Source organism: Planococcus citri, chromosome 2, assembly GCF_950023065.1.
Source record: "Planococcus citri chromosome 2, ihPlaCitr1.1, whole genome shotgun sequence".
In the NCBI taxonomy this organism is placed as follows: domain Eukaryota; kingdom Metazoa; phylum Arthropoda; class Insecta; order Hemiptera; family Pseudococcidae; genus Planococcus; species Planococcus citri.
The window spans coordinates 81,209,119-81,221,140 of record NC_088678.1 but is presented as its reverse complement, the minus strand read 5'-3'; the positions used below and the strand labels follow the sequence as shown (position 1 = coordinate 81,221,140).

The 12,022-nt window shown below is 32.5% G+C and overlaps 4 protein-coding genes across 13 annotated transcripts; 1 reads left to right on the top strand and 3 right to left on the bottom strand.

Moving 5' to 3' along the window:
• Positions 1-31: 31 nt before the first annotated feature.
• Uck (Uridine-cytidine kinase) lies at positions 32-2,308 on the top strand. Of its 2 annotated transcripts, none has more exons than XM_065353487.1 (8): positions 32-286; positions 885-970; positions 1,048-1,207; positions 1,284-1,380; positions 1,459-1,601; positions 1,701-1,798; positions 1,869-1,917; positions 1,996-2,308. In XM_065353487.1, the coding sequence occupies exons 1-8, from the start codon at positions 184-186 to the stop codon at positions 2,100-2,102; spliced, it is 843 nt and encodes a 280-aa protein (XP_065209559.1). In that variant the 5' UTR covers positions 32-183; the 3' UTR covers positions 2,103-2,308. The 2 variants fall into 2 exon arrangements, with proteins under 2 accessions (XP_065209559.1, XP_065209558.1); XM_065353486.1 differs by having other exon boundaries at positions 1,456-1,601.
• Smyd3 (SET and MYND domain containing, class 3) lies at positions 2,126-4,456 on the bottom strand. The gene is made up of 9 exons (XM_065353483.1): positions 4,145-4,456; positions 3,900-4,071; positions 3,751-3,829; positions 3,549-3,676; positions 3,298-3,474; positions 3,053-3,229; positions 2,823-2,952; positions 2,587-2,749; positions 2,126-2,492 (listed from the first exon to the last, which is right to left on the bottom strand). The coding sequence occupies exons 1-9, from the start codon at positions 4,240-4,242 to the stop codon at positions 2,306-2,308; spliced, it is 1,311 nt and encodes a 436-aa protein (XP_065209555.1). The 5' UTR covers positions 4,243-4,456; the 3' UTR covers positions 2,126-2,305.
• Positions 4,457-4,805: 349 nt separating this feature from the next.
• On the bottom strand, positions 4,806-7,330 carry LOC135838002 (acetylcholine receptor subunit beta-type unc-29-like). 2 transcript variants are annotated; one of them, XM_065353484.1, is made up of 9 exons: positions 7,170-7,330; positions 6,864-6,988; positions 6,688-6,732; positions 6,479-6,588; positions 6,179-6,383; positions 5,859-6,042; positions 5,571-5,723; positions 5,274-5,443; positions 4,806-5,030 (listed from the first exon to the last, which is right to left on the bottom strand). In XM_065353484.1, the coding sequence occupies exons 1-9, from the start codon at positions 7,282-7,284 to the stop codon at positions 4,875-4,877; spliced, it is 1,263 nt and encodes a 420-aa protein (XP_065209556.1). In that variant the 5' UTR covers positions 7,285-7,330; the 3' UTR covers positions 4,806-4,874. The 2 variants fall into 2 exon arrangements, with proteins under 2 accessions (XP_065209556.1, XP_065209557.1); XM_065353485.1 differs by lacking the exon at positions 4,806-5,030 and having other exon boundaries at positions 5,290-5,443; positions 5,659-5,723.
• An 826-nt stretch (positions 7,331-8,156) lies between these two features.
• On the bottom strand, positions 8,157-11,944 carry LOC135838000 (mucolipin-3-like). 8 transcript variants are annotated; one of them, XM_065353475.1, is made up of 14 exons: positions 11,741-11,944; positions 11,480-11,559; positions 11,200-11,402; positions 10,919-11,110; positions 10,707-10,845; positions 10,461-10,633; positions 10,276-10,372; positions 10,085-10,203; positions 9,854-10,003; positions 9,679-9,786; positions 9,480-9,602; positions 9,201-9,407; positions 8,963-9,120; positions 8,157-8,894 (listed from the first exon to the last, which is right to left on the bottom strand). In XM_065353475.1, exons 2-14 carry the CDS (start codon positions 11,535-11,537, stop codon positions 8,843-8,845), a joined length of 1,779 nt encoding a protein of 592 aa, XP_065209547.1. In that variant the 5' UTR covers positions 11,538-11,559; positions 11,741-11,944; the 3' UTR covers positions 8,157-8,842. The 8 variants fall into 8 exon arrangements, with proteins under 8 accessions (XP_065209547.1, XP_065209551.1, XP_065209549.1 ...); XM_065353479.1 differs by having other exon boundaries at positions 11,486-11,559; XM_065353477.1 differs by having other exon boundaries at positions 11,480-11,556.
• Between the last annotated feature and the right edge of the window lie 78 nt (positions 11,945-12,022).

Genomic DNA, 12,022 nt, shown 5'->3' with positions numbered 1-12,022 from the left:
ATTTCAATAATACATCGACAACGTGTCTAAGTTTATCGTCAGGATTAGCTCGGCTAAAAAATCCATTTTAAATTTGATATTTGATCGATACAAAGTTGCAATTCAGGATCGGTTTTCTAATATTTTCTCGCATCGTAGCCGTCTTTTTTGAGCTTTTCGACTTGGTCGAAGGTCATACCGAAAATGAAATTATTCTCACGACCCATTTCTTCGACCACTCCAATGTTAACACCGTCCAACGTACCGCTAGTTGAAGCACCGATAGTTGAAGCACCGTGGTTCGACTGTAAGTAACATATTGTTATATTTCATTTATAAGTAATCTTTACGAAAATCTACGAATAAAATTTGATAATTATACCTTATACCATGAACTTCATATTACTAGTACCAGAAGCTTCAGTACCTACTAGCAGTAGCAGTACAGATTTGTTCGCTAAGAACGCATGAGATCAGCAGCGGATATTATTTTTCAGCCATATGTTATGCGATAATTTCCCAAAAATATAAGTCTCAGTTTATCGCCAATATCGATAAGGCATCTGAAGTTAGGGCCCTATCCATTGGATTCCATTCGTCTAATTTTGGAATTTTTCCTGAATCATATTCATTTTCGTAGAAAAGAAAATGAGCCTTTACTTTGAAAAAATTAAGTTTTCAGTTTTCATGGTAAATTACGGTCAAGAACGCTTATCTTTTTGCAGTTACTTCTCCGCTTGTTTACATTCTGTGTTATCACTACAAAATTTTTTTTCATATTTTCATTTTGTATCAGATCATTTTTAAAATTTTACAATTTACAATATCCATATGTTGCGTTTTACTGCTTTTCGAACACAATAGTGTACCTAATTAAATTCAACAATTTCCTGTTGATATGTCAGCTAAAAAAACATCCATGAGTTTCTCATCGCCCAACGGAAAGGTACCATTCCTCATCGGTGTAGCTGGTGGTACTGCCAGTGGCAAAGTAAGACTCTTGAACTGTATTCCAATCATATAATCACTAAAACGTACTTTAATTAAGATATTCCTTCATACTTACAGTCTACGGTATGTAAACGAATCATGGAAAGATTAGGCCAAGCAGTAATGGATCATAAAGAAAGACAAGTAGTGTGTATCAGTCAAGACAGCTTTTATAGGGAATTGAATCCAGCTGAACGAAGTAGAGCTCTGAAAGGACAGTTTAATTTCGATCATCCGGGTTAGTAGTAATGAATTTCATTGACATTTGACCCAGCCAATTTCGGTGTATTAATTTCAACCTGGTTTTTGCACAGATGCTTTCAATGAAGATCTAATGTATGAAACGTTGAAAAAAATATTAGATGGCGAAATATGTACGATTCCCGTTTACGATTATAAAACTAACTCTTTGTAAGATTATCGTTATTTTGTTATTTTCTTTACTCGTTGATGTGTATTTTCATTCTTTTAATTGAATTTATTCAGCAGTAAAGATCAACAAATCGTGATTTACCCAGCTGATGTGGTCTTATTTGAAGGAATCTTGGTCTTCTATTTCCCATCTGTTAGGGAATTGTTCCATATGAAATTATTTGTCGATATGGATTCAGATATGAGATTGGCTGATAGAGGTGAGTGAAATATTGTAATTATTGGTTCGTTTCGTATTTATATTAATTCTCTATAAAATATTTTTAAATTTTATATTCATTCTATTGTATCAATTCCAGTTACTAAAGATATCATGGAAAGAGGTCGAGATTTGGATCAGGTTTTAAATCAGTATATGACGTTTGTCAAACCAGCTTTCGAAGAATTTTGTCTACCTGTGAGTTTATTTATATTTTATATTATAAAATGTAATCAAAATTATTAACCCCTTTGTGAACCTTTCACAGACCAAAAAATTCGCCGATATCATTATTCCCAGAGGAGCGGATAACGCTGGTAAGTAATGAAAAACGCGCTATCTCTCTTCTTATTTTTCATCGATTTTTAATAATGTATCACATCTTGATGTTACAGTTGCCATAGACTTAATTGTTCAACACATTCGAGATTTTTTGAACAATATTCGTCATAACGATTTGGAAAATAAGATCAATACCAGTCATCTAGCGCGATTACATTGACGCAGAACAGAAGCAAAACAAGCTGCCATTGATGCTTTCATTTTTAACCAGTTATTTTTAAACTAATTCATTCAACGTTTTACTAGTCTAAAAATTAATTCATCTAGCGGAGTACATTCACGATTATCATTATTGTTCATTTATCTGCATTTCAAAACTTTCTATGTGTTGTTTGATTTTTAAATAAAATATAAAACGGCAGATTACGAGCAGAATACTTCTTGTAGCGATGCATATAACGAATGATGACTTCCGTGGCTGACCAAAAGAATTTCTTTCGCTTCGTTATAATAAGATTTGGCAGCGAATAAATCATCTTGCAGAAGGGCTAGTTTCAATAACTTCATATTCAGTAGTCCGACCAGCGGGTGATGGTTTCGGTAGTATTTTCTGGAACACGAGATCACGAAGATTTACAATATGTATTTATTGAATGAAGAATACTGTAGTAATACGATAACTCTAGAGACTTTAAAATAATTACCGGAAACCAGGTAATAATTGTCGACCATATTTGAAAGCGTCTTCCCATCGTTCTAAATTTATACATGCTTCAAAGGCTAAATCCATGATTTTCACTCTACGTACATTGTATTCGTGCAAAACATTGATTTGTTTTTTCAACGTCATTTCACATACATCGATATCTATTCAATTGGGTCAAGGAAATAAAAACAACATTCGGAGTACGAACACTAAATTGAAAACACAAAAGGATACAAGCCATATCTTTGCTTTTCATATTCTGTAAGTGGTAATCAGAAAGCGGGGTTATTTCTTGAAACTTATCGATACGGGCTTTGGAAACAATACTTCGACACATCGCACAGCTTAATTTATCGGAAATGTTCTATTAAAAAACAAAAAAAGGACGAAAATTCACGTGCGAATATTGTAACAAAAAAATAAATCAAGTGCTAGGATAAAAAAAACTCTGTGTGTGATATTACTTCAGGTACGTGGACGAAACCGGAACAATTTTTATTAGGACAGGCCATCGAATTCATTAAATTACCTTCCTCTTGATCACGACAACGTTCACAATCACATAGAAAATAATACATCGATTGCAGTTCTTTTTTACGATGCGATGTTAAATTCAGAACATCGATATACGATATTCTAATCTGGAACAAAAATAGTAATAATAAATTTATATTTTGTATAATTCTGAGAGGTGAAAAGTTCAACTTACATTACTCCAATCGAATCGTTTCAAATTCTTAATCGTCCTTATGTAAATAGTGGTCCCTTCGAAAATAGCGACTGCATTTGGTTCGCAGGAATGATCGAGAATGGAAGCTGCTAAATACATTCCAGTTCCTATGCTGTTCATGTCGTTATCCAAAATATTAAAACTATTTATACACATCTGAAGAAAAAAAAATTCAAAAAAACACTTTCAAAATATTAACAAATTTAATCTAAAAAACCGTAACAAAATACCTTTCCAAACAACTGCAATATTTCATCTTCGTCTAAATTCTCCTCGTCGTTGAAAAATATTCCTAACAGCATTATCAGAGTTCTGAAATGTTCCATTCTTCTTTGATCTTGCAATAATTCGTCATAATCTGGAAAAATATCGCAGTCTTGCAATTCTCAATTCATTTCCAATAATGTACAATAAAGAAAAAAAGAAACTAACGAGACATGAGATCAGAAAAAGGACGATTCTTAGCTTTATACTTATTTTGACAAATGTTGGAATCTTGATTTGATGAGATCTGAAAAAAAAAACAACGAATCATTTCGAAATCCTATAAATACGCTAAGTGAAATTCAAAATATACCAACTTTCAACTTCAAAATCAATCTAATCAATAAATGAGCGGAATCTGGTAAAATATTAGGTAATGTTTTGGCCAATTTGGAGCATTCCAGCTTATGCAGAGCCCACGCAGACCTTTGACAGTTTTTTCCACAATAGGAAACGTAATGACACTGAGAACATTTTTTCACTTCTGATCTGTAAAAGTAGGTACCACAAATGTAATAATTATTTTGACTAAAAATAAACCCTTAAGGGATAGGATACTTACGAGGCAAAACAATGATTGCATCTTTGCTTCAGTAAAGATGATTTTAAAACAAAAACGAAAGGTTTTTCGGATAATAGAATTTCGCCTTTTTTAATCATGAGTAACACATTCAGTCACCGAAATGAAATTACGATATGTTTGCGTACGTTTTGTGAAATGGAGTAATGGTTCGTACCTGCGCGATTTAACAGCAAATATTACGAAGCTATGGCCTCATCGATCAAGGTTAGAAAGAAAGTAAAAATAAAAATTTTGGCTGCGGATGAGAAAAAATTGTTTCGCTATTTTCAGTATTTCTGCTTATCAATGAAGATTGATACAGAAAAATAAAAATAAACAATAATTCTCATAGACTCAAGCAGCTAGATTTTGCCTCGTTCGCCAATTCGGTGGTGTAAAATCAGTTGCATATCGATGAAAATGCAGGAAAAATCAAGCTGTACGATCAGAATTTTGAATTTATTTTGTCATTTTTTAAACAGCTTTTGTCCGATTTGAAAGTTGTTAACTCGAGCTTCGACATATTTATTCAAATCCAAGGTACCGGCCTTAGCTTCATAGCTTCAGCTTTTGTCTTGAAAATAAATTCGAAAACACCTACATCAATTTTAAAATCTCATTTTCCAGCTCTTCTCACAAGTTCAGCAGAAAAAAATACACATTACTGATTACACAACGAGTTTTTACAAATTGATTGTATAGTGATTGGATTGGATTATTTGATCAACAGTCAACAACATATCATCAATACAATCATAATTATTGCGTAAATTACGAAAATTATCCTGTTGATTATAATCATTATGCTAAGCCATTGATATTTTACATAATTTTCATTCAATTTCTGACTTGGATCCATTTTTTGCAATTGATATCGAACAAATTCCTGAAATAAGAATGATAAATATTCAATCAATAAACGCCTAATAGAGTCAATTAAAATAAACATAGAAGCTGCGATTTATTTTCAGAATTATTTGTAAAGAAAAATTTCAAATCAGGAATTGACAATGAAATACTTACTCGAACTAACTTGTTACCTATACCTAGTTCATAAGTCGTACTAATTTAATTTCAAGAAGAATCAAATCAAACAGTTCTTACAGCATTTTATATTTTCTTGACTTACCGAATCTGGTACAAGATGCAAAAAGTGTAAGATCGGGTGATCGAACATCGATTTAATATTTTGAGCAATTGGATTACTCTGCAACGTTTCCGAATTAACGATGGAGCTCAAGATCAGAGACATCAAGAGTTGAATTATCGATAGTAACATCAACCACGAATAAAATAACACTGTAAAAATATAAAATTATAAACCTAAATTGCAACTTTTTGCTCGACGTTTGAGGTTTTATTCTGAGAAAAGTGAACTCATCGATGAGTCAATGATGGAATAATAAATTTAATCAAAGTTACTCACTTATTTTAGGTAACTGATGATTAAATACAGGCACTTTACGAGAAAAAAATAACAAAAATATCACTGGCACGATCACCAAGATAATTACCAGAGTTAATTTTTTCTGCGACGTTATAGGTAACCAGAATGTTGAAAGCAACAAGAAAGATAATCCTGTAACCCACAAAGAATATACTATTATACCTACCCTATATCTTTATGATCCAAATTTGTCAATAATTTGAATTCAATTTATTACGTTCATTTTAATTAAATACCTATAGTTAAGCTCGAAGTTTACTTATTTACCGAAAGCAGGCAGGATAACGAATCCATAATATTTCACTTCGATTTTTTTAATATGAAATTCATAATGCAATTCCGATATAGGTCCGCTGCAAATCAGACACGAGTTTGTCGATACATATTGGGTATTTACAGTTTCAATTTCCCAGTTGGATACTATACCATCGCTAAGATCGCTCGCAGAAAACTACAAACAAAATGGCAAAATTGATATTAAAAGCGATGTTTCCTAAATTAAAATGCGAAATATTTACAAGTCAATATTATATAGGTAGCTTTGTCAAAAAAGTTCAAATCTGCAACACTTTAAAATTGATACCTACATAGGTAGAATTGAACTGCATCGGTGTTGTACGAGTACCGGTCACTCTTAAAATCAGTTGACATATTTGTTTATCAAAGGGCCAATCATAATAGTTCAAATCACACCTCACTTTGAAATTTGTCGCTGGTACGAATAATGCTAAACCGGTGTAATTAACCACGATGAAATTTTGCGAGTAATTATCTACAAGGTGAGCATCCAAACTAAAAGTTTCGAACGAAATACAAACAGATAGGTATTATAAATCTTGAGAATAAAAACGAAATCTTAATTGTACGAACTATAATTATTATATTACCGTCTCATGGCTATAATTTGAGGTTTCCATACTTCATGAGGAGCAAAATGCATCATACTCAAATTACCATATTTCGAAGGATCCCACATCAATCTAGGATCAAACCATCTCTAAAAATTATGCAACGTATTGATTTATTGATTTTTTGATTTTTTGAACTAGTAATTGGTAATATTCATCAAATGTGAAAAGAATACTTATCAACTCACCAGTCTAAGCCAGCCGATAAGATGAAAAGAAGACTCCATATAATCCTTGAAAATGAATAAATATTAATCTAGCTCTATAGGAGTAGTTTCCTCCAAATTGGTCATTAAAAATATGCTTACAAAGATAAAATATTTTTTGAAAAATAGTAAATAATGTGTGTATATTATTCATTTACCACATCAATTCCCAACGCATTAGGTACAGCTCCAAATTGAAGAATTTTCCCATTCTGAGGCGATGGTTCGGTAAAAGGGTCGTAATTGTTGAGTAATTTTAAACGTAATATTTCGGCTGTATTATCTTTAAAAAAAAAGAACATCAGAAAACGTATTTTAAATTATTTTATAGAAAATTGAAACTTGCTACGTGATTTTTTAATCACCCTGACTCAAGCTCAACTTGAAATTAAGAATGATCAGAGAGCGGTCGATTCTCAGGTTGAAGCAAATATCTGAATAAAAAATTAAACTCGATTACCTACTTGGAGTTACTAAACAGGTGACAGAACGATACCCAGTAACGAATACAATTATAAAAACAAATAATAATATAAACTTTGAAGAATTAAATTGCATGATGTTTCTTCGACGCGCCATCTTGCCCGTCTTGTTTGCTTGCGACCAACATATTTTATAAGAAAAGAAATTTTCGGCGTCAATAGAATTAATTATAGATGTTGCTGCAAACGCAGCTCACGGAGGAAGTATCGAATTAAAACATACAACTTGAGATGATGTTGCCATAATAAATACTTACGTACGTATAATTGAGACTCGTGCTCGCTTTAAAATGTGTAGTCAAGATTTAAATGCGCGCTGCACCATTTCAGTAGATTGATATAGAAAAATTCAGCGTTGATTTTTTTGCATATTGGTTGAATGAAAAATGTCTGCATAAAATATTACTTCTTTGGACAAATCCACCCAATTGTGAATTGGTTTGCCGATCTTCTGAATTGAGGGGACAACTATTTTATTGTTAAGAAACTTTATAACAAACTTTCTTCTTGTTTGGTCTAAAAATCGGTTGAACTGTTTTTGGTCGCACCGACATCGACAGGTGAATAAACTTTTGGGAGTTACGGCGAATCAAGTATGCAATTTATTCAACTTCTTTTCTTGTACGCCCGCGCATCCCCTCCTCACTACTTCAAACGGAAATGGAAATAGTTGCACAAACAGGTAGGTAAAAGTGGTATCGCTTCCAGTTGACAAAATGCTGATAATTACTTCGGAATTGAGATGATCTTGAATAGTGAATATCATCACTTGCAAAATGTTTGATGGTATATTGACTTTTTTTCCATATTGAATCTGAATCTGATATGCCCATTTTTTCACAATACTTAGGGTGATTTGAAAGCCAGATCAATCAAATTAGGTATAAGAAATGTCCAAAAAATCAAAACGAACTCGAGTTCAATTTTGAATACAAGGGGAAGGGGAAGAGGTCACCAAAATGAAACTCATTTATAAGAAAACAAACACGATGAGATTTATTATAAAAAGAAATGAAATTAAAAATACAAACTAGAGAGTAAAATCAATAATCAAGCACACGATCGAACATCATCATCATAAGTAAACAATTCATTTAGGTATAACAAAAATGATAACATTTCACAACTACATACTTGCTTATGTGAACACATTAGAATTCATCTCGTAATTTAAGAATTCGATAAAACATAAAAATATAAAATAATAAATGACTAAAACTTACAAACAGGTATCACAACTCGAAGCGTTCAACAAATCAGCACGAATTTGTGCGCAGAAAAAATAATAGGTACACCTAACTTTCACGAAGAATTGCATTTCTGAACAACACAAATTTCCAATTAATGGAAAAAATAGCAACACCCAAAAACAACATCAGAGATATTATCCAATTATCAACCTTAAAACAACGAGTAATGAATCTTATTACTTTTAAATAATATATAGGTACAAATGTACATACAACAGAGAGAACATGTAAACTAGAAAAGTTTCGACGATGTGACAGTTTAATATTTAAAATGTTGATATCATCACCGGTTAATTTAATGGTAACATCGTGTGATTAATAGGTTTTGATTTAGCGATGTGAAATGTCATAAAATTTCAAGTCTTCAAGTTTTTCGAATTTGTAACTTTAACCAATCACGATAATTCATCTCTGAGTGGGTTCGTTCTGTACCGGAGGATCTTTTGTTCTCCATTGACTATAAAATAACGAACATCATCAAGATCGGAATTAAATCAATTTGAAATGCTATCGTATGCAATTTACCATTTGAATAATATTCTGAAAAAATCCTTCGTAAGACACCATATTCCGTGACTGTACCCTTGTTGTGTACCGATTAAAAAATCATCATCGTCTTCGTTCGAGTTTTCGTAAATGAAATGCTGTAAATCGGATTTTGGGAATCCATGAATGTAATAATCCTGTTGACAGAATACGAAATGAAATTTATTCTAAGCCATAGTTCGTATAGTAACTAAGAAAATTATTTTCTGATACATACCTTAATTGTTTCATAGGCATCGATTATCACAGATAAAAATAAACTGAGAATAACGTAAATGAACAGCATGATAAACGAGTAGATGTATATTCGACAATACCACCACACAATACGTGAATCCGTTTCTAAAATTGTAAACGTAGCAAACATATCGTCTCCGTTGATCAACGAGAATAAATTTTCCGATGTGGTGGATATTTTATGGAACTGAAAAAGCATCATTATTCGTTTAATTTAGCGGACCTTCAATTTATACAATGAAAATTCAACAGAACCTACTTTAATATGGAATGGACCAAGAACTAGCCAGCCACAGAACACGTAACCAGCATAAATAATCAGCGAACATAACAAAAATCGTAATATTTTCGGAAAAGCGCATTTCAAAGTCAACATAACCACCTGTTGAGAATTTTTTTCGATTAGTTCGATGATGATGAGTAATCGCAGACGTAAGATTGAAAACAATAAACATTACGTTATAAGTCTTGAAAAATTCAAAATATCGTAACACTCCGAACCAAACGAGCATGTTTCCAGTTCCCAAACAAAGACTACAAATACTCCATGTATCTCCCAAGTATTCCTAAAAATACAAAATTCCCATTAAAAAGATTATTTCGAAACGTAATCGTCGAAATAAGTATACCAACGTTTTTCGAAATCAATGATTGAGCATAGGATCCCACGATGATCAATATATCGTTCGTGATTATCATCATGTACCACAAATTATAAAATGTCAACCGGCCTTCTCTACTGAGTTCTACTCCTTTAACATTTCTAAAGAAATTCATAGTTCTCTGGAAAAAAAAATATGAATACAAAAATACTCGGAATGCAATGAGAAAGAATGAAGTTTCATTTTCAATCCATTCACTTACGTACTTCAGCAGCTGAGCTTTATAAATGGCCCGAATACACAAGATCATCGATAGAAAGCAAACTAAAATTACAATCACATCAATTGCAGTATCCCAAAAACTTTCAGAACGATTAAAATCTGTAAATCGAGTTCAAATATCATTAGAGTCGAGGTAATTGCAATTATTAATGTTGAAGTTTGGACGCTTACTGGCATAATGTATATCATCGGAACATCCAACTCTTATTAAAGTTGTTTTCAATGACATTATCATTTGACCGTCTAATCTTTTATTATCGTAGATGATCTGTACAAAAAAAAATACCAATATTAATGTTAGTAATAAATCTTAAATATTACAAAAACAAAAAGAACTCGAATTTGTCCTATCTCACCTCGATATGAAATTTAATACAGTGCTTCCCAGGAGCTTTGTAAGTAACAGCGTGCAGATCGAAACGAAGCTTAATTTCAGCCAAAAACTTGAAATTCAACGTTACATTATTTTTATGTAAAAAGTCGTGTAACGAAAAATTCTTCGTATCATTCCACGAAATATTCAAGCAACCTAAACATCAAAATTTATGAGTATGAACGTAAAATCTAAAAAAAAAAAAACGTTTCACTCCTCAAAAACGTACGTTTGGTAACATTCTCTTGCGGAAGTTGAAGTTCAAAATCACTTTCTTGGTAATTTTCAATACATAATTCGACTGGCATAATCTCGTGCTCGTGAGTAACATGATTATAAGGACCAATCGCATTGGACAAATCGTGATACTGGAAATGAAACCATACGATATTACTCCATCCATCGCGTACCAGCATAAAATATTCGATATAAATTAGGTACGTTTTTAACAGCGAAATTAATATTATCGTGAAGTTCGTCCACTCTATACAACGCCAAAGGTCCAGCTTCCGGAGGATATGACACTACTTCCCTCGAATCGTCCCAATTTTTCAGAAATAAATGCGAAAACGAAACACGATTGTTGTTCGAATACTCCATATGGTTGTAACGATTTTCAGCAAAATTACACAGCTGCGATGAAAATAAATTTGCATGAATATCGAATGTAATCAATAGAATTATCGTACGTCAAAATAAGACAAAAAACAACGCAATCATACCTGATAAGTAACCAAAATAATTTTCACAACTTGAAGGAAAAATTTAAACGGGAATTGCCTCCTGACACGCCATTTTTGTATAGGGTTCATAAAAAAGAACTTTAAACTCTTCCTCAACATACGAGCCTCCGGAGAAGACATATTATTGCTTATACTCGGAGAGCTTGTGATCGAATCTGTTCTGAGTAGGCTCTCTGAGCTACCTGAAAATAAAATTATCTAATGTTAAATCCAAGAAAATTGTAATCTATACCCGGCGGAAAGGGTGTTTATGACTTACTCTCACCGTATTTCATGGCAGGAACACTAGACTGAGACATCGAAGGGCCTGAGTCCATAATCGCTACATCACAGCTTCTGCTAAAAAAAAAAAAAACACCAAAATTCTCGAGTAAGCACTGCTTTAATGATTTCGGTAAGGTTTTGACGAAAACATCAAATGCGTGTATTGAGAATGTACGTCGATGTTGAAATAAAACAAAGAAATAATATCGTAGATAAAAGTAAAAAGTTGAACGAGATTAGTAGAGGAAACACATACCTACCCAAAAATATAGCGAAGAATGAATCGATGATTATGTAGTGTTGTGTTTCAAGTGAGTGGGCGAATATTGAATCCAACTTGGAAACCTAGGACGAGCAATTGAATTTATGAACGGAATTCTCTTCAGTTTCAATTTATTTGTCTGCAATTGCAATTTTCTGACATCATTGTTATCACTTTTCTTGATAAAGGATAAACAAATTGAATGTGGAAGGGAAAGGGTAATTCTTGAAATGCGGTTGTGCGCATGCGCGACACGTGACAGAAACACTGTTGCTT

Bases quoted from the DNA above. Each gene is read 5' to 3' on its own strand.
- LOC135838002 (XM_065353484.1), bottom strand. From the start codon at position 7,284: ATGGCGCGTCGAAGAAACATCATGCAATTTAATTCTTCAAAGTTTATA. The intron at 6,989-7,169 runs GTAGGTAATCGA...TTTTTTTTAAAG, and splicing joins CACCTGTTTAGTAACTCCAA to ATAATACAGCCGAAATATTA. The intron at 6,733-6,863 runs GTAAATGAATAA...TTCATTTTCAAG, and splicing joins ATGCGTTGGGAATTGATGTG to GATTATATGGAGTCTTCTTT.
- Uck (XM_065353486.1), top strand. From the start codon at position 184: ATGAAATTATTCTCACGACCCATTTCTTCGACCACTCCAATGTTAACA. The intron at 1,381-1,455 runs GTAAGATTATCG...GAATTTATTCAG, and splicing joins GATTATAAAACTAACTCTTT to CAGTAAAGATCAACAAATCG. The intron at 1,918-1,995 runs GTAAGTAATGAA...TTGATGTTACAG, and splicing joins CAGAGGAGCGGATAACGCTG to TTGCCATAGACTTAATTGTT.
- Smyd3 (XM_065353483.1), bottom strand. From the start codon at position 4,242: ATGATTAAAAAAGGCGAAATTCTATTATCCGAAAAACCTTTCGTTTTT. The intron at 3,475-3,548 runs GTATTTTGTTAC...TTTTTTCTTCAG, and splicing joins TATTGCAGTTGTTTGGAAAG to ATGTGTATAAATAGTTTTAA. The intron at 3,230-3,297 runs GTAAGTTGAACT...TTTTTGTTCCAG, and splicing joins AACGATTCGATTGGAGTAAT to ATTAGAATATCGTATATCGA.
- LOC135838000 (XM_065353475.1), bottom strand. From the start codon at position 11,537: ATGGACTCAGGCCCTTCGATGTCTCAGTCTAGTGTTCCTGCCATGAAA. The intron at 10,204-10,275 runs GTAAGCGTCCAA...CTCGATTTACAG, and splicing joins CGATGATATACATTATGCCA to ATTTTAATCGTTCTGAAAGT. The intron at 9,787-9,853 runs GTTGGTATACTT...TTGTATTTTTAG, and splicing joins AATCATTGATTTCGAAAAAC to GAATACTTGGGAGATACATG.